The sequence below is a fragment of the Crinia signifera genome, chromosome 8, assembly GCF_055691185.1.
Source record: "Crinia signifera chromosome 8, ASM5569118v1, whole genome shotgun sequence".
NCBI lineage: Eukaryota > Metazoa > Chordata > Amphibia > Anura > Myobatrachidae > Crinia > Crinia signifera.
The window spans coordinates 178,683,739-178,703,412 of record NC_139224.1 but is presented as its reverse complement, the minus strand read 5'-3'; the positions used below and the strand labels follow the sequence as shown (position 1 = coordinate 178,703,412).

The following is a 19,674-nucleotide window of genomic DNA, read 5'->3' as shown; positions in this document are numbered from 1 at the left end:
GCGCTGGGCTCCTCGCCTACTGCCTGCTAATGACACCTCCCATATACCTGGCGCTGAGCTCCTCGCCTACTGTCTGCTATTGACACCTCCCATATACCTGGCGCTGAGCTCCTCGCCTACTGTCTGCTATTGACACCTCCCATATACCTGGCGCTGAGCTCCTCGTCTGCTAATGACACCTCCCATATACCTGGCGCTGGGCTCCTCGTCTGCTAATGACACCTCCCATGTACCTGGCACTGGGCTTCTCGGATGGGAATGTCTCTGCTATGTTAGTAAGACACCGGTAAGTAACAGCTCAGCCATGCGGCTCTGTCAGTGTACTCTGCAGTGACTGGAAGTTACACACAGCTTGTATTAGATGCTTCCTCTCATCTTGTTCCAAGTGACGTCTTCTCCGGAGCGGAGCATGCAGCGCTGTAAATCACATGCCAGATGCTCTGCAGCACAGCTTTCTATTTCTTAATGAAACAATTTCCACCATTTGGACCTTATTAGTATTGTCAGAGCGAAGTAATGTGCAGAGTGCAAACATATGTCTACAGTATAGTCTCTGTCCCAGAGTGCAGGTCTGTGTGTCTGTTTGTATATGTCCCAGAGTGCAGATCTGTATGCCTGTCTGTATATGTCCCAGAGTGCAGGTCTATATGCCTGTCTCTATATGTCCCAGAGTGCAGGTCTGTATGTCTGTATATGTCCCAGAGTGCAGGTCTATATGCCTGTCTCTATATGTCCCAGAGTGCAGGTCTGTATGTCTGTATATGTCCCAGAGTGCAGGTCTGTATATCTGTCTGTATATGTCCCAGAGTGCAGATCTGCATGCCTGTCTGTATATGTCCCAGAGTGCAGGTCTATATGCCTGTCTGTATATGTCTCAGAGTGCAAACATATGTCTACAGTATAGTCTCTGTCCCAGAGTGCAGGTCTGTGTGTCTGTCTGTATATGTCCCAGAGTGCAGGTTTGTATGTCTGTCTGTATATGTCTCAGAGTGCAGGTTTGTATGTCTGTCTGTATATGTCCCAGAGTGCAGGTCTGTATGTCTGTCTGTATATGTCCCAGAGTGCAGGTTTGTATGTCTGTCTGTATATGTCCCAGAGTGCAGGTCTGTATGCCTGTCTGTATATGTCCCAGAGTGCAGGTCTGTATGTCTGTCTGTATATGTCCCAGAGTGCAGGTCTGTATGTCTGTCTGTATATGTCCCAGAGTGCAGGTCTGTATATCTGTCTGTATATGTCCCAGAGTGCAGGTCTGTATATGTCCCAGAGTGCAGGTCTGTATGTCTGTCTGTATATGTCCCAGAGTGCAGGTCTGTATGTCTGTATATGTCCCAGAGTGCAGGTCTGTATGTCTGTATATGTCCCAGAGTGCAGGTCTGTATGTCTGTCTGTATATGTCCCAGAGTGCAGGTCTGTATGTCTGTCTGTATATGTCCCAGAGTGCAGGTCTGTATGCCTGTCTGTATATGTCCCAGAGTGCAGGTCTGTATGTCTGTCTGTATATGTCCTAGAGTGCAGGTCTGTATGTCTGTCTGTATATGTCCCAGAGTGCAGGTCTGTATGTCTGTCTGTATATGTCCCAGAGTGCAGGTCTGTATGCCTGTCTGTATATGTCCCAGAGTGCAGGTCTGTATGTCTGTCTGTATATGTCCCAGAGTGCAGGTCTGTATGTCTGTCTGTATATGTCTCAGAGTGCATGTCTGTGTGTCTGTATATGTCCCAGAGTGCAGGTCTGTATGTCTGTCTGTATTTGTCCCAGAGTGCAGGCCTGTGTGTCTGTCTGTATATGTCCTAGAGTGCAGGTCTGTATGTCTGTCTGTATATGTCCCAGAGTGCAGGTCTGTCTGTCTGTATATGTCCCAGAGTGCAGGTCTGTCTGTCTGTATATGTCCCAGAGTGCAGGTCTGTATGTCTGTCTGTATATGTCTCAGAGTGCAGGTCTGTATGTCTGTCTGTATATGTCCCAGAGTGCAGGTCTGTATGTCTGTCTGTACAGTATATGTCCAAGAGTGCAGGTTTGTATGTCTGTCTGTATACTGTATGTCCCAGAGTGCAGGTCTGTGTGTCTGTCTGTACAGTATATGTCCAAGAGTGCAGGTTTGTATGTCTGTCTGTATATGTCCCAGAGTGCAGGTCTGTGTGTCTGTCTGTATATGTCCCAGAGTGCAGGTCTGTATGTCTGTCTGTATATGTCCCAGAGTGCAGGTCTGTCTGTCTGTATATGTCCCAGAGTGCAGGTCTGTCTGTCTGTATATGTCCCAGAGTGCAGGTCTGTATGTCTGTCTGTATATGTCTCAGAGTGCAGGTCTGTATGTCTGTCTGTATATGTCCCAGAGTGCATGTCTGTGTGTCTGCATATGTCCCAGAGTGCAGGTCTGTGTGTCTGTTGGCAACTGGGGTAATATATAATACTCTGACCATGACTGGGGTAATATATAATACTCTGACTCTGTATATGTCTCAGAGTGCATGTCTGTCTGTCTGTATATGTCCCAGAGTGCAGGTCTGTATGTCTGTATTTGTCCCAGAATGCAGGTTTGTATGTCTGTCTGTATATGTCCCAGAGTGCAGGTCTGTATGTCTATCTGTATATGTCTCAGAGTGCATGTCTGTGTGTCTGTATATGTCCCAGAGTGCAGGTCTGTATGTCTGTCTGTATTTGTCCCAGAGTGCAGGCCTGTGTGTCTGTCTGTATACCGTATGTCCTAGAGTGCAGGTCTGTGTGTCTGTCTGTATATGTCCCAGAGTGCAGGTTTGTATGTCTGTCTGTATATGTCCCAGAGTGCAGGTCTGTGTGTCTGTCTGTATATGTCCAAGAGTGCAGGTTTGTATGTCTGTCTGTATATGTCCCAGAGTGCAGGTCTGTGTGTGTCTGTCTGTCTGTCTGTATATGTCCCAGAGTGCAGGTCTGTATGTCTGTCTGTATATGTCTCAGAGTGCTGGTCTGTATGTCTGTCTGTATATGTCCCAGAGTGCATGTCTGTGTGTCTGTCTGCATATGTCCCAGAGTGCAGGTCTGTGTGTCTGTTGGCAACTGGGGTAATATATAATACTCTGACCATGACTGGGGTAATATATAATACTCTGACCATGACTGGGGTAATATATAATACTCTGACCATGACTGGGGTAATACATAATACTCTGACCACTGGGGTAATACATAATACTCTGACCACTGGGGTAATACATAATACTCTGACCATGACTGGGGTAATATATAATACTCTGACCATGACTGGGGTAATATATAATACTCTCACCATGACTGGGGTAATATATAATACTCTGACCATGACTGGGGTAATACATAATATTCTGACCATGACTGGGGTAATACATAATACTCTGACCATGACTGGGGTAATACATAATACTCTGACCACTGGGGTAATACATAATACTCTGACCATGACTGGGGTAATATATAATACTCTGACCATGAATGGGGTAATATATAATACTCTGACCATGACTGGGGTAATACATAATACTCTGACCATGGCTGGGGTAATATATAATACTCTGACCATGACTGGGGTAATATATAATACTCTGACCATGACTGGGGTAATACATAATACTTTGACCATGACTGGGGTAATATATAATACTCTGACCATGACTGGGGTAATATATAATACTCTGACCACGACTGGGGTAATACATAATACTCTGACCACGACTGGGGTAATATATAATACTCTGACCACTGGGGTAATACATAATACTCTGACCATGACTGGGGTAATATATAATACTCTGACCATGACTGGGGTAATATATAATACTCTGACCATGACTGGGGTAATACATAATACTCTGACCATGACTGGGGTAATATATAATACTCTGACCATGACTGGGGTAATATATAATACTCTGACCACGACTGGGGTAATACATAATACTCTGACCACGACTGGGGTAATATATAATACTCTGACCACTGGGGTAATACATAATACTCTGACCATGACTGGGGTAATATATAATACTCTGACCATGACTGGGGTAATATATAATACTCTGACCACGACTGGGGTAATACATAATACTCTGACCATGACTGGGGTAATACATAATACTCTGACCATGACTGGGGTAATACATAATACTCTGACCATGACTGGGGTAATACATAATACTCTGACCATGACTGGGGTAATACATAATACTCTGACCACTGTGGTAATATATAATACTCTGACCATGACTGGGGTAATATATAATACTCTGACCATGACTGGGGTAATACATATTACTCTGACCACTGTGGTAATACATAATACTCTGACCATGACTGGGGTAATACATAATACTCTGACCATGGCTGGGGTAATACATAATACTCTGACCATGACTGGGGTAATACATAATACTCTGACCATGGCTGGGGTAATACATAATACTCTGACCACTGGGGTAATACTTAATACTCTGACCACTGTGGTAGTACAATAGCCTCCCTAACTGCTCACCTCTATGGGGGGAATTCAAGTGTTTTGCGCACCCTTGGCCACTAGATGGTGCCGGGTGGATAGTTGCTCTGCTCAGCTGCGCACAGTTGCTGAGATGACTGTTCTGTTGCTGGCGGGCTGGTAACGGGTCCATATGTGACTCTCTACAGTATGTGATTATAATTATTGCAGGATCCTGGACTACAGAAAATACCATAAGGTTCTAATTCCGTAAATGTAAGAAGCTCAGTAATGGCGGCATTGTCCTCTCGCGTGACACATCCAGCATAGCTGCAGTAACGCCATAGGCGGGACAGATTATTGGGTAATACAGAATGTCGCCCTGGTTATAGAGACTGGTAAATACGTGGGGGACAGTTCCGCGGCACGACCAGTGTTTGTATTGGACGGTGCAATAAGTCACAAAGTGCATTTATACAGCGGCATCCAAATCTGTATTTATTCTGTTGTGTTTCTCCCCATAGGGTGCCAGAGGTTATCCCGGTCCCCCGGGCCCCCCAGGAGAGAAGGTATGTTCTCATATGTAGCTCAGATATATGGGGAAATAAGTGTAAAGGGGTTTTCCAGTCTTAATGAAAATTCTCTATCCAGGTAGTAGTAGTTATATTTCCCTATCCCCTCCTGGTAGTAGTAGTTATATTTCCCTATCCCCTCCTGGTAGTAGTAGTTATATTTCCCTATCCCTTCCTGGTAGAAGTAGTTATATTTCTCTATTCCTTCCACATACTAATATTTATATTTCCCTATCCCCTCCTGGTAGTAGTAGTTATATTTCCCTATCCCCTCCTGGTAGTAGTAGTTATATTTCCCTATCCCTTCCTGGTAGTAGTAGTTATATTTCTCTATTCCTTCCACATAGTAATATTTATATTTCCCTATCCCCTCCTGGTAGTAGCAGTTATATTTCCCTATCCCCTCCTTGTAGTAGTAGTTATATTTCCCTATCCCCTCCTGTAGTAGTAGTTATATTTCTCTATTCCTTCCACATACTAATATTTATATTTTCCTATCCCCTCCTGGTAGTAGTAGTTATATTTCCCTATCCCCTTCATGTAGTAGTAGTTATATTCCCCTATCCCCTCCTGGTAGTAGTAGTTATATTTCCCTATCCCCTCCTGGTAGTAGTAGTTATATTTCCCTATCCCCTCCTGGTAGTAGTAGTTATATTTCCCTATCCCCTCCTTGTAGTAGTAGTTATATTTCCCTATCCCTTCCTGGTAGTAGTAGTTATATTTCCCTATCCCCTCCTGTAGTAGTAGTTATATTTCCCAATCCCCTCCTTGTAGTAGTTATATTTCCCTATCCCCTCCATGTAGTAGTAGTTATATTTTCCTATCCCCTCCTTGTAGTAGTTATATTTCCCTATCCCTTCCTGGTAGTAGTAGTTATATTTCCTTATCCCCTCCTGGTAGTAGTAGTTATATTTCCCTATTCCCTCCTGGTAGTGGTAGTTATATTTCCCTATCCCCTCCTTGTAGTAGTAGTTATATTTCCCTATCCCCTCCTTGTAGTAGTAGTTATATTTCCCTATCCCCTCCTGGTAGTCGTAGTTATATTTCCTTATCCCCTCCTTGTAGTAGTAGTTATATTTCCCTATCCCCTCCTGGTAGTAGTAGTTATAATTCCCTATCCCCTCCTTGTAGTAGTAGTAGTTATATTTCCCTATCCCCTCCTTGTAGTAGTAGTTATATTTCCCTATCCCCTCCTTGTAGTAGTAGTAGTTATATTTCCCTATCCTCTCCTGGTAGTAGTAGTTATATTTCCCTATCCCCTCCTTCTAGTAGTAGTTCTATTTCCCTATCCCTTCCTGGTAGTAGTAGTAGTTATATTTCCCTATCCCCTCCTGGTAGTAGCAGTTATATTTCCCTATCCCCTCCAGGTAGTAGTAGTTATATTTCCCTATCCCCTCCTGGTAGTAGTAGTTATATTTCCCTATCCCTTCCTGGTAGTAGCAGTTATATTTCCCTATCCCCTCCTTGTAGTTATATTTCCCTATCCCCTCCTTGTAGTAGTAGTTATATTTCCCTATCCCCTCCTTGTAGTAGATTTTCCTATCCCCTCCTTGTAGTAGTAGTTATATTTCCGTATCCCCTCCAGGTAGTAGTAGTAGTAGTAGTAGTAGTTATATTTCTCTATCCCCTCCTTGTAGTAGTAGTAGTTATATTTCCCTATCCCCTCCAGGTAGTAGTAGTTATATTTCCCTATCCCCTCCTTGTAGTAGTAGTTATATTTCCCTATCCCCTCCTGGTAGTAGTAGTTATATTTCCCTATCCCCTCCTTGTAGTAGTAGTTATATTTCCCTATTCCTTCCTGGTAGTAGTAGTTATATTTCCCTATCCCCTCCTGTAGTAGTAGTTATATTTCCCTATCCCCTCCTTGTAGTAGTTATATTTCCCTATCCCTTCCTGGTAGTAGTAGTTATATTTCCTTATCCCCTCCTGGTAGTAGTAGTTATATTTCCCTATTCCCTCCTGGTAGTGGTAGTTATATTTCCCTATCCCCTCCTTGTAGTAGTAGTTATATTTCCCTATCCCCTCCTTGTAGTAGTAGTTATATTTCCCTATCCCCTCCTGGTAGTCGTAGTTATATTTCCCTATCCCCTCCTTGTAGTAGTAGTTATATTTCCCTATCCCCTCCTGGTAGTAGTAGTTATATTTCCCTATCCCCTCCTGGTAGTAGTAGTTATATTTCCCTATCCCCTCATTGTAGTAGTAGTTATATTTCCCTATCCCCTCCAGGTAGTAGTAGTTATATTTCCCTATCCCCTCCTGGTAGTAGTAGTTATATTTCCCTATTCCCGCCTGGTAGTAGTAGTTATATTTCCCTATCCCCTCCTTGTAGTAGTAGTAGTAGTAGTTATATTTCCCTATCCCCTCCTTGTAGTAGTAGTTACATTTCCCTATCCCCTCCTGGTAGTAGTAGTTATATTTCCCTATCCCCTCCTTGTAGTAGTAGTTATATTTCCCTATCCCCTCCAGGTAGTAGTAGTTATATTTCCCTATCCCCTCCTGGTAGTAGTAGTTATATTTCCCTATTCCCTCCTGGTAGTAGTAGTTATATTTCCCTATCCCCTCCTTGTAGTAGTAGTAGTAGTAGTTATATTTCCCTATCCCCTCCTTGTAATAGTAGTTATATTTCCCTATCCCCTCCTGGTAGTAGTAGTTATATTTCCCTATCCCCTCCTGGTAGTAGTAGTTATATTTCCCTATCCCCTCCTGGTAGTAGTAGTTATATTTCCCTATCCCCTCCTAGTAGTAGTAGTTATATTTCCCTATCCCCTCCTGGTAGTAGTAGTTATATTTCCCTATCCCCTCCTTGTAGTAGTAGTTATATTTCCCTATCCCCTCCTGGGAGTAGTAGTTATATTTCCCTATCCCCTCCTTCTAGTAGTAGTTCTATTTCCCTATCCCTTCCTGGTAGTAGTAGTTATATTTCCCTATCCCCTCCTGGTAGTAGCAGTTATATTTCCCTATCCCCTCCAGGTAGTAGTAGTTATATTTCCCTATCCCCTCCTGGTAGTAGTAGTTATATTTCCCTATCCCTTCCTGGTAGTAGCAGTTATATTTCCCTATCCCCTCCTTGTAGTTATATTTCCCTATCCCCTCCTTGTAGTAGTAGTTATATTTCCCTATCCCCTCCTTGTAGTAGATTTTCCTATCCCCTCCTTGTAGTAGTAGTTATATTTCCGTATCCCCTCCAGGTAGTAGTAGTAGTAGTAGTAGTTATATTTCTCTATCCCCTCCTTGTAGTAGTAGTTATATTTCCCTATCCCCTCCAGGTAGTAGTAGTTATATTTCCCTATCCCTTCCTTGTAGTAGTAGTTATATTTCCCTATCCCCTCCTGGTAGTAGTAGTTATATTTCCCTATCCCCTCCTTGTAGTAGTAGTAGTTATATTTCCCTATCCCCTCCTGGTAGTAGTAGTTATATTTCCCTATCCCCTCTTTGTAGTAGTAGTTATATTTCCCTATCCCTTCCTGGTAGTAGTAGTTATATTTCCCTATCCCCTCCTGTAGTAGTAGTTATATTTCCCTATCCCCTCCTTGTAGTAGTTATATTTCCCTATCCCTTCCTGGTAGTAGTAGTTATATTTCCTTATCCCCTCCTGGTAGTAGTAGTTATATTTCCCTATTCCCTCCTGGTAGTGGTAGTTATATTTCCCTATCCACTCCTTGTAGTAGTAGTTATATTTCCCTATCCCCTCCTTGTAGTAGTAGTTATATTTCCCTATCCCCTCCTGGTAGTCGTAGTTATATTTCCCTATCCCCTCCTTGTAGTAGTAGTTATATTTCCCTATCCCCTCCTGGTAGTAGTAGTTATATTTCCCTATCCCCTCCTGGTAGTAGTAGTTATATTTCCCTATCCCCTCCTTGTAGTAGTAGTTATATTTCCCTATCCCCTCCAGGTAGTAGTAGTTATATTTCCCTATCCCCTCCTGGTAGTAGTAGTTATATTTCCCTATTCCCTCCTGGTAGTAGTAGTTATATTTCCCTATCCCCTCCTTGTAGTAGTAGTAGTAGTAGTAGTAGTAGTAGTTATATTTCCCTATCCCCTCCTTGTAGTAGTAGTTACATTTCCCTATCCCCTCCTGGTAGTAGTAGTTATATTTCCCTATCCCCTCCTTGTAGTAGTAGTTATATTTCCCTATCCCCTCCAGGTAGTAGTAGTTATATTTCCCTATCCCCTCCTGGTAGTAGTAGTTATATTTCCCTATTCCCTCCTGGTAGTAGTAGTTATATTTCCCTATCCCCTCCTTGTAGTAGTAGTAGTAGTAGTAGTAGTTATATTTCCCTATCCCCTCCTTGTAATAGTAGTTATATTTCCCTATCCCCTCCTGGTAGTAGTAGTTATATTTCCCTATCCCCTCCTGGTAGTAGTAGTTATATTTCCCTATCCCCTCCTGGTAGTAGTAGTTATATTTCCCTATCCCCTCCTAGTAGTAGTAGTTATATTTCCCTATCCCCTCCTGGTAGTAGTAGTTATATTTCCCTATCCCCTCCTTGTAGTAGTAGTTATATTTCCCTATCCCCTCCTGGTAGTAGTAGTAGTTATATTTCCCTATTCCCTCCTGGTAGTAGTAGTTATATTTCCCCATCCCCTCCTGGTAGAAGTAGTTATATTTCCCTATCCCCTCCTTGTAGTTATATTTCCCTATCCCCTCCATGTAGTAGTAGTTATATTTCCCTATCCCCTCCTGGTAGTAGTAGTTATATTTCCCTATCCCCTCCTGGTAGTAGTAGTTATATTTCCCTATACCCTCCTTGTAGTAGTAGTTATATTTCCCTATCCCCTCCTTGTAGTAGTAGTTATATTTCCCTATCCCCTCCAGGTAGTAGTAGTTATATTTCCCTATCCCCTCCTGGTAGTAGTAGTTACATTTCCCTATCCCCTCCTGGTAGTAGTAGTTATATTTCCCTATCCCCTCCTTGTAGTAGTAGTTATATTTCCCTATCCCCTCCAGGTAGTAGTAGTTATATTTCCCTATCCCCTCCTGGTAGTTGTAGTTATATTTCCCTATTCCCTCCTGGTAGTAGTAGTTATATTTCCCTATCCCCTCCTTGTAGTAGTAGTAGTAGTTATATTTCCCTATCCCCTCCTTGTAATAGTAGTTATATTTCCCTATCCCCTCCTGGTAGTAGTAGTTATATTTCCCTATCCCCTCCTGGTAGTAGTAGTTATATTTCCCTATCCCCTCCTGGTAGTAGTAGTTATATTTCCCTATCCCCTCCTAGTAGTAGTAGTTATATTTCCCTATCCCCTCCTGGTAGTAGTAGTTATATTTCCCTATACCCTCCTTGTAGTAGTAGTTATATTTCCCTATCCCCTCCTGGTAGTAGTAGTTATATTTCCCTATCCCCTCCTGGTAGTAGTAGTTATATTTCCCCATCCCCTCCTGGTAGAAGTAGTTATATTTCCCTATCCCCTCCTTGTAGTTATATTTCCCTATCCCCTCCATGTAGTAGTAGTTATATTTCCCTATCCCCTCCTGGTAGTAGTAGTTATATTTCCCTATCCCCTCCTGGTAGTAGTAGTTATATTTCCCTATACCCTCCTTGTAGTAGTAGTTATATTTCCCTATCCCCTCCATGTAGTAGTAGTTATATTTCCCTATCCCCTCCTGGTAGTAGTAGTTATATTTCCCTATCCCCTCCTGGTAGTAGTAGTTATATTTCCCTATACCCTCCTTGTAGTAGTAGTTATATTTCCCTATCCCCTCCTTGTAGTAGTAGTTATATTTCCCTATTGTGATGATCCCGGGATCTTGCAGCAGCGCAGCGCGACTTATGCCTCACGCAGAGCCCCCAGGGTCACTCCGAGTTCCAGAGATCGCACAGGAATACACAATAGCAAAGGTACAAAAGTATTACCTTTATTTTACACATGGGTTATACATGTAAAATCAGCAATTACAGTCTATATACAATATATACAGAAAGGCCATCAGTATTAGTCACGTTATCAGAACCTTACCACGACACCACTCAGGTTAGCTTCAGATGGACAGGACCCGCAAGTCCACAACTTCCAGCGCTGACGCTCAGTCACTTCTCTCCCCTCTCTCCCTCCAAACACCCACTTACATCCCAAAAGCACCCCTCTCCCCCTCCCTCAGGAATTCTTAACCCTTTCTATGCTGGGTGCAGTTGCATGAATGTAACAGGGTCTCCTATTACCTGTCCATTGGCTGATTAACTCACTCCGTTCATCTGGCTTTGAAGCTTGTGTACGTGAGGGATTTCACACCTTCATGTGAACAGATCTCTTCTCTGGAGACTGACCCTGGTGTTATCCATCCTTTAGCTTCTTGTTATTTGGGGGGGGGGGGGAAGTGTATGTCTCTGCCACTACCTGTAGTCTCTGTTACTAAACAGCCTATAAATAGGCCCTTTGATCCCTGAACCAAAAACTATAAACAAACTGACCAGATTCTAATCTAAGCGTTTGGTCACTTCTACCCGGACCATTTGTCTCCACATATACAGTTACAATATTTAAGTAATACGCATTTGGGAAGACTGCCATAATTAACTTCATAGTCACAAATCCCTTATTCATGATACCATCGCAGTTTACTAAGAACATTACCTGGAGGCAGTGACGTAACCACGGGCAACGCTGATCCTCCCTCCCAGTTTCTCCTGTGCCCAGAAACTATCTTCTTGTCTTTATATGCATATGTAACAGTATGGGATACAGTATACAAAGCTTTGGGAACATATTACAGTCATTTACATAACATGAGGGAATATTTCCCTCCAGTAGCACACATACTCAGCCTAATGGAATAACCTGTTTGGATTATTCAGTATAACATATTATTATTGTCCGACATACAGCCCTGTGATGTCCCCTGTTTACAGCAGTCTGGGGAACACAGCTCAGATATGAATACAGTCAGTATAACATCCTATTATTGTCCGACATACAGCCCTGTGATGTCCCCTGTATACAGCAGTCTGGGGAACACAGCTCAGATATGAATACAGTCAGTGATAATATCCGGTTATCGCCGGCATTTTGCAATTCTCGTTGCTGAAGCGCAGAAAGAGGCGGGAGAACAACATATGACGGAAAGGGGCGTGGCCTGGTTCCGTCACACAGCACCCCTGTTGTTTACCGCCGCTGCGATTCACGGCTACACAATGTCCCTGCGTATTGCTTATCCCTGGCCCTCCTGGGCTCAGCCATTCACAGTTTATCGCACAACCTCCAGTACTCCTGGTACAGGGTTTTCCACTGTCAGGTGGGAATGTTTCCTCCTCGCCTTCCCTTTTGGTTGTTCCTCCTCCCTCCGCCTCTGGCGCAACTGGGAGGGGCCCGATCTGTGCACGCAGACCAGCATCAGGGAACCTGGCCGCTCTTAAGAACAGTGCTGATGTTGGCTGCAGAGGAGCGGCGGGTACCGACAATGTCCCTCCCTCAAACGCTTTCACATCCACCCCACTTGGGTCTGAAACCTCCCCCAGCCCCTGAAGCTGCTGGGCCTCCCCTGGGCAACCTTCCATCCATGTCTGTTCATCCACCTTGCAGGGCCTCAGCACCCTCTGCCCCCACCTGCCCTCAGCAGTAGGCAGTGGCCTAGGGAATTCTCCTTCACACCATGGCTGCAGAAGAGCAGGGGGTATCCGCAATCCTTCCCTGGCTCTTCCCTTAAAAGCCCCCACAAACACCTCCCCCAGTTCTAGATGGTCCTCTGGACCCTTACGTGATGCTTGAAGGGCCATGCTGGTGGGATCCTTCTCCCCCACCTCCCAGGGCCTGAGCACACCCAGCCCCCACCTGCCCTCAGCAGCAGGCAGCGGTCCTGGGGATTCTCCTTCACACAATGGCTGCAGAGAAGCAGGGGGTATCCGCGAGTCTCCCCCTGATTTACCCACAATCCCCCCCCTTGGGTCGAACACCTCCCCCAGCCCTTTGAACAATAACTGCTGGGCCTCCCCTGGGCAAACTTCCATCTTCCCCAGGGTGCACTGCTTCCCCAGCCTGGCTATGAGAGGGACTGGTGGGGTGGCATTGTACGGCAGCACTGCTGGCATCTCCCTTACAGCCCCAGGTGCAAACTCACATTCTCTTGCTCGTGCCATGCTGGGTAGTGAGGTGTCTTCCTCTGAGGTGCAGGGGGGTGATGAGCTATGCCTTTGACCATCCCCTCCATGTTTGCTTGCTTGGCTGCCTGTTTGCTGCAGCGGCTCCCCGGGCACATAATTACAGTCAGTCACTCTTGCAGGGGACTCGCAGAAGCGCTGCACCCCAGCCTCTACTCCCTGCTCTGGCACCCCGGTCACATACCTGCCTTTTGACTTCAGCTCCTCCTGGCTCTGATGGCTAAGTGGGAACAGTCCTGGATAATCCTCCTGGGGTGGTAGAGTGGCAGAGCACACACCAGACACATTTCCTTCCATCTCCCCCTGCTGAATATGCTGGGGCTCCTGGGGCAAGATGCCCTCATTCCCTGGGCCGCTGGTGGTCATGTAGGGGAGAAGTACTGCCCCCTCTGCTGGGGCACAATCCTTGCAGACCCTCTGGCCGCTAGTTTCAAAGTCTCCATCTCCCACATCTGCAAAAGGGAAGATGTACTGCCATTCTTCCTGGGGTGCCAATTTTGGGTGCACCCCCATCCTTTGGCTAGCTGCTTGGAGCAGTGGCTGACCACTGCTTTGTACCTTCTGTGGCGAGGACTCAGCCATCACAGTCCCAGCCTCCGAGATCTGCTCTGCTCTGGGGCTATTCTCTGGGGCAGCCCCTGCACTGTATACTGGCACTGCTCCATCTATGACAGGCTCCGTGTGCACCAGTCCATCATCACCATGTGGGGCCACAGTGCCCAGCTCTGCCACACTACTTGGCACAATGCAGGGGGAATAAATATCCTCTTCCCGATATCCATCTGCCACAATCACAGTCCATGATGTTAGGGCTCCTTTAGAGTCCGGGGTCCCTGGTGCGATATCACAGGGACACTCCACAGCTAGTTCCTCATTTCCCAACTCACTGAATGGGGACAGTTCTGTGATTTCTCCCTGTGTCAGTGGGGGATCTAGTTCTGTGGCTCTCTGAGGATGCATGAGCCGCAGCAGCCGCTGTTCCTCTGCCTCCCCCCGCTGACACTGGTCCAGCCACTCTGGAGAATTCAGCTGCCCCTGTGCCAGGGCGACCCTCTCTGCATTATCATAACAGTGCAGGAGACACTGCAACTGCTCCTGGACATTTCTCAGTTCTCCTGGACACAGGACACAGTTCCTATACACGCTGAATGCATGTAGCGGGTCCTCTTGTTGCTCATATACCCATCGGATAAGAGTGCAGTGTGAGTGGCCTTCAGGAGGTGTGCTGCATCGTAGCCTCCATTCGTCAGTTAGGTCCTCCAGACTCATTCTTGCTAATGGAGCTCCAGATTCTGCAGGCCACAGTTCCTCTGCCTCCCCCCCTGGGTTCTCGGTAGTGGACCCCTCGGTCATCCACCCCGGTGGCACCATCAACTCCTCCTCCCTTTGGGTTCTCTTCGCGGGCTCCTTCCCAGGAACCACTTTACCCGGTGCTGGCACGCTGGCCACAGCGATCCGGCTTCTATGCATTAGCTGATGCGTGGCGTTACTTACTTCTGTGACAAAAGCCTTCCACGCCACCGTATGCAGCAGGTTTCCTGCAGCAGCCTCAGATACATACTGCTCAAATTCATCGGTCAGGTAAGCTGCTTTCTCCTCTGTAGTAGCTCCTGTCCATACATTAATCCACCGATATGCTGCTTCCCAATCCTCCCAGAGGGGCTGCATCAGCGTGGATGGGCTTCTCCAGTCCCATTCCTCAGCCAGACGCCTCCATGACGATTCCTCATCTATGAGCCTCACTGCTCTGGGTGACTGTGGGCACCTCTTGCCTCTCTTTGGACGTCTCTGTCCTTTTCCTGGAGCCATTCTCCACACGGGCTGCACTCGTAGAGCTTGGTCAGCGTCACTTGCTGGACCCCCTTACGTCAGCTTCTGCTTCTGGGCCACGGCACACTCCGCCGTTCCCTCGCTTGCAGGGATTGTCCCCTGGACAAGCCGGCACTTAAGCGGAATTCTTCCCTCGCTTAATGCCCTCGCAAAGTATACTTTTTCTTCTCCCCGGCATCCTTGTTAGGAACAATGGTTACAAGGTCCCTCAAACATGAGCTAATACTGGCCAATTACTGCCTATTGTGTTTCCAGAGCCTGGTCGCATCAAGATACGAGCCACTAGCTCTCCCTCCTTTGGGTGTGCGATCCCCACCGCTTGCCACCAATTGTGATGATCCCGGGATCTTGCAGCAGCGCAGCGCGACTTATGCCTCACGCAGAGCCCCCAGGGTCACTCCGAGTTCCAGAGATCGCACAGGAATACACAATAGCAAAGGTACAAAAGTATTACCTTTATTTTACACATGGGTTATACATGTAAAATCAGCAATTACAGTCTATATACAATATATACAGAAAGGCCATCAGTATTAGTCACGTTATCAGAACCTTACCACGACACCACTCAGGTTAGCTTCAGATGGACAGGACCCGCAAGTCCACAACTTCCAGCGCTGACGCTCAGTCACTTCTCTCCCCTCTCTCCCTCCAAACACCCACTTACATCCCAAAAGCACCCCTCTCCCCCTCCCTCAGGAATTCTTAACCCTTTCTATGCTGGGTGCAGTTGCATGAATGTAACAGGGTCTCCTATTACCTGTCCATTGGCTGATTAACTCACTCCGTTCATCTGGCTTTGAAGCTTGTGTATGTGAGGGATTTCACACCTTCATGTGAACAGATCTCTTCTCTGGAGACTGACCCTGGTGTTATCCATCCTTTAGCTTCTTCAAACAAACTGACCAGATTCTAATCTAAGCGTTTGGTCACTTCTACCCGGACCATTTGTCTCCACATATACAGTTACAATATTTAAGTAATACGCATTTGGGAAGACTGCCATAATTAACTTCATAGTCACAAATCCCTTATTCATGATACCATCGCAGTTTACTAAGAACATTACCTGGAGGCAGTGACGTAACCACGGGCAACGCTGATCCTCCCTCCCAGTTTCTCCTGTGCCCAGAAACTATCTTCTTGTCTTTATATGCATATGTAACAGTATGGGATACAGTATACAAAGCTTTGGGAACATATTACAGTCATTTACATAACATGAGGGAATATTTCCCTCCAGTAGCACACATACTCAGCCTAATGGAATAACCTGTTTGGATTATTCAGTATAACATATTATTATTGTCCGACATACAGCCCTGTGATGTCCCCTGTTTACAGCAGTCTGGGGAACACAGCTCAGATATGAATACAGTCAGTATAACATCCTATTATTGTCCGACATACAGCCCTGTGATGTCCCCTGTATACAGCAGTCTGGGGAACACAGCTCAGATATGAATACAGTCAGTGATAATATCCGGTTATCGCCGGCATTTTGCAATTCTCTTTGCTGAAGCGCAGAAAGAGGCGGGAGAACAACATATGACGGAAAGGGGCGTGGCCTGGTTCCGTCACACCTATCCCCTCCAGGTAGTAGTAGTTATATTTCCCTATCCCCTCCTGGTAGTAGTAGTTACATTTCCCTATCCCCTCCTGGTAGTAGTAGTTATATTTCCCTATCCCCTCCTTGTAGTAGTAGTTATATTTCCCTATCCCCTCCAGGTAGTAGTAGTTATATTTCCCTATCCCCTCCTGGTAGTAGTAGTTATATTTCCCTATTCCCTCCTGGTAGTAGTAGTTATATTTCCCTATCCCCTCCATGTAGTAATAGTTATATTTCCCTATCCCCTCCTTGTAATAGTAGTTATATTTCCCTATCCCCTCCTGGTAGTAGTAGTTATATTTCCCTATCCCCTCCTGGTAGTAGTAGTTATATTTCCCTATCCCCTCCTGGTAGTAGTAGTTATATTTCCCTATCCCCTCCTAGTAGTAGTAGTTATATTTCCCTATCCCCTCCTGGTAGTAGTAGTTATATTTCCCTATACCCTCCTTGTAGTAGTAGTTATATTTCCCTATCCCCTCCTGGTAGTAGTAGTTGTATTTCCCTATCCCCCCCTGGTAGTAGTAGTTATATTTCCCCATCCCCTCCTGGTAGAAGTAGTTATATTTCCCTATCCCCTCCTTGTAGTTATATTTCCCTATCCCCTCCATGTAGTAGTAGTTATATTTCCCTATCCCCTCCTGGTAGTAGTAGTTATATTTCCCTATCCCCTCCTGGTAGTAGTAGTTATATTTCCCTATACCCTCCTTGTAGTAGTAGTTATATTTCCCTATCCCCTCCTTGTAGTAGTAGTTATATTTCCCTATCCCCTCCTTGTAGTAGTAGTTATATTTCCCTATCCCCTCCAGGTAGTAGTAGTTATATTTCCCTATCCCCTCCAAGTAGTAGTAGTTATATTTCCCTATCCCCTCCTTGTAGTAATAGTTATATTTCCCTATCCCCTCCAGGTAGTAGTAGTTATATTTCCCTATCCCCTCCTGGTAGTAGTAGTTATATTTCCCTATCCCCTCCTGGTAGTAGTAGTTATATTTCCCCATCCCCTCCTGGTAGAAGTAGTTATATTTCCCTATCCCCTCCTTGTAGTTATATTTCCCTATCCCCTCCTGGTAGTAGTAGTTATATTTCCCTATCCCCTCCATGTAGTAGTAGTTATATTTCCCTATCCCCTCCTTGTAGTAGTAGTTATATTTCCCTATCCCCTCCTTGTAGTAGTAGTTATATTTCCCTATCCCCTCCTTGTAGTAGTAGTTATATTTCCATATCCCCTCCTTGTAGTAGTAGTTATATTTCCCTATCCCCTCCTTGTAGTAGTAGTTATATTTCCCTATCCCCTCCTTGTAGTAGTAGTTATATTTCCCTATCCCCTCCTTGTAGTAGTAGTTATATTTCCCTATCCCCTCCTTGTAGTAGTAGTTATATTTCCCTATCCCCTCCTTGTAGTAGTAGTTATATTTCCCTATCCCCTCCTTGTAGTAGTAGTTATATTTCCCTATCCCCTCCAGGTAGTAGTAGTTATATTTCCCTATCCCCTCCAGGTAGTAGTAGTTATATTTCCCTATTCCCTCCTGGTAGTAGTAGTTATATTTCCCTATACCCTCCTTGTAGTAGTAGTTATATTTCCCTATCCCCTCCTTGTAGTTATATTTCCCTATCCCCTCCATGTAGTAGTAGTTATATTTCCCTATCCCCTCCTGGTAGTAGTAGTTATATTTCCCTATCCCCTCCTGGTAGTAGTAGTTATATTTCCCTATACCCTCCTTGTAGTAGTAGTTATATTTCCCTATCCCCTCCTTGTAGTAGTAGTTATATTTCCCTATCCCCTCCTTGTAGTAGTAGTTATATTTCCCTATCCCCTCCAGGTAGTAGTAGTTATATTTCCCTATCCCCTCCAAGTAGTAGTAGTTATATTTCCCTATCCCCTCCAAGTAGTAATAGTTATATTTCCCTATCCCCTCCAGGTAGTAGTAGTTATATTTCCCTATCCCCTCCTGGTAGTAGTAGTTATATTTCCCTATCCCCTCCTGGTAGTAGTAGTTATATTTCCCCATCCCCTCCTGGTAGAAGTAGTTATATTTCCCTATCCCCTCCTTGTAGTTATATTTCCCTATCCCCTCCTGGTAGTAGTAGTTATATTTCCCTATCCCCTCCATGTAGTAGTAGTTATATTTCCCTATCCCCTCCTTGTAGTAGTAGTTATATTTCCCTATCCCCTCCTTGTAGTAGTAGTTATATTTCCCTATCCCCTCCTTGTAGTAGTAGTTATATTTCCCTATCCCCTCCTTGTAGTAGTAGTTATATTTCCCTATCCCCTCCTTGTAGTAGTAGTTATATTTTCCTATCCCCTCCTTGTAGTAGTAGTTATATTTCCCTATCCCCTCCTTGTAGTAGTAGTTATATTTCCCTATCCCCTCCTGGTAGTAGTAGTTATATTTCCCTATACCCTCCTTGTAGTAGTAGTTATATTTCCCTATCCCCTCCTTGTAGTAGTAGTTATATTTCCCTATCCCCTCCTGGTAGTAGTAGTTATATTTCCCTATACCCTCCTGGTAGTAGTAGTTATATTTCCCTATTCCCTCCTGGTAGTAGTAGTTATATTTCCCTATCCCCTCCTGGTAGTAGTAGTTATATTTCCCTATCCCCTCCTTGTAGTAGTAGTTATATTTCCCTATCCCCTCCTGGTAGTAGTAGTAGTTATAGTTCCCTATCCCCTCCTGGTAGTAGTAGTTATATTTCCCTATTCCCTCCTGGTAGTAGTAGTTATATTTCCCTATACCCTCCTTGTAGTAGTAGTTATATTTCCCTATCCCCTCCTTGTAGTAGTAGTTATATTTCCCTATCCCCTCCTTGTAGTAGTAGTTATATTTCCCTATACCCTCCTTGTAGTAGTAGTTATATTTCCCTATCCCCTCCTTGTAGTTATATTTCCCTATCCCCTCCTGGTAGTAGTATTTATATTCAGAGGTGCCGATTTATGTTTTTGCTGGTGGGTGCAAGCCTGTTGAAAGGCTCAACAAGCAAATACAGTGGCCCGGCATTGGGACTCTGGAGTTACGGCACGTGGGTGCTCATTAATTCCTGTGGGTGCTCGGGCCCTTGAGCACCCACAGAATCGGCACCTATGGTTATATTTCCCTGTCCCTTCTACATAGTAGTAGTTATATTTCCTTTGCTTGCTTAGTGGCGTAGCTCTGGTG

At 45.0% G+C, this 19,674-nt stretch overlaps 1 protein-coding gene across 2 annotated transcripts in view; it reads left to right on the top strand.

The window, feature by feature from the left end:
• COL24A1 (collagen type XXIV alpha 1 chain) overlaps positions 1-19,674 on the top strand; it is a 395,453-nt gene that overhangs the window by 90,180 nt on the left and 285,599 nt on the right. For both annotated transcript variants that reach the window (XM_083157902.1, XM_083157901.1), the window contains exon 8: positions 4,943-4,987. In XM_083157902.1, coding sequence (XP_083014028.1) covers positions 4,943-4,987 — 45 coding nt within the window. The remainder of the gene's footprint in view (positions 1-4,942; positions 4,988-19,674) is intronic.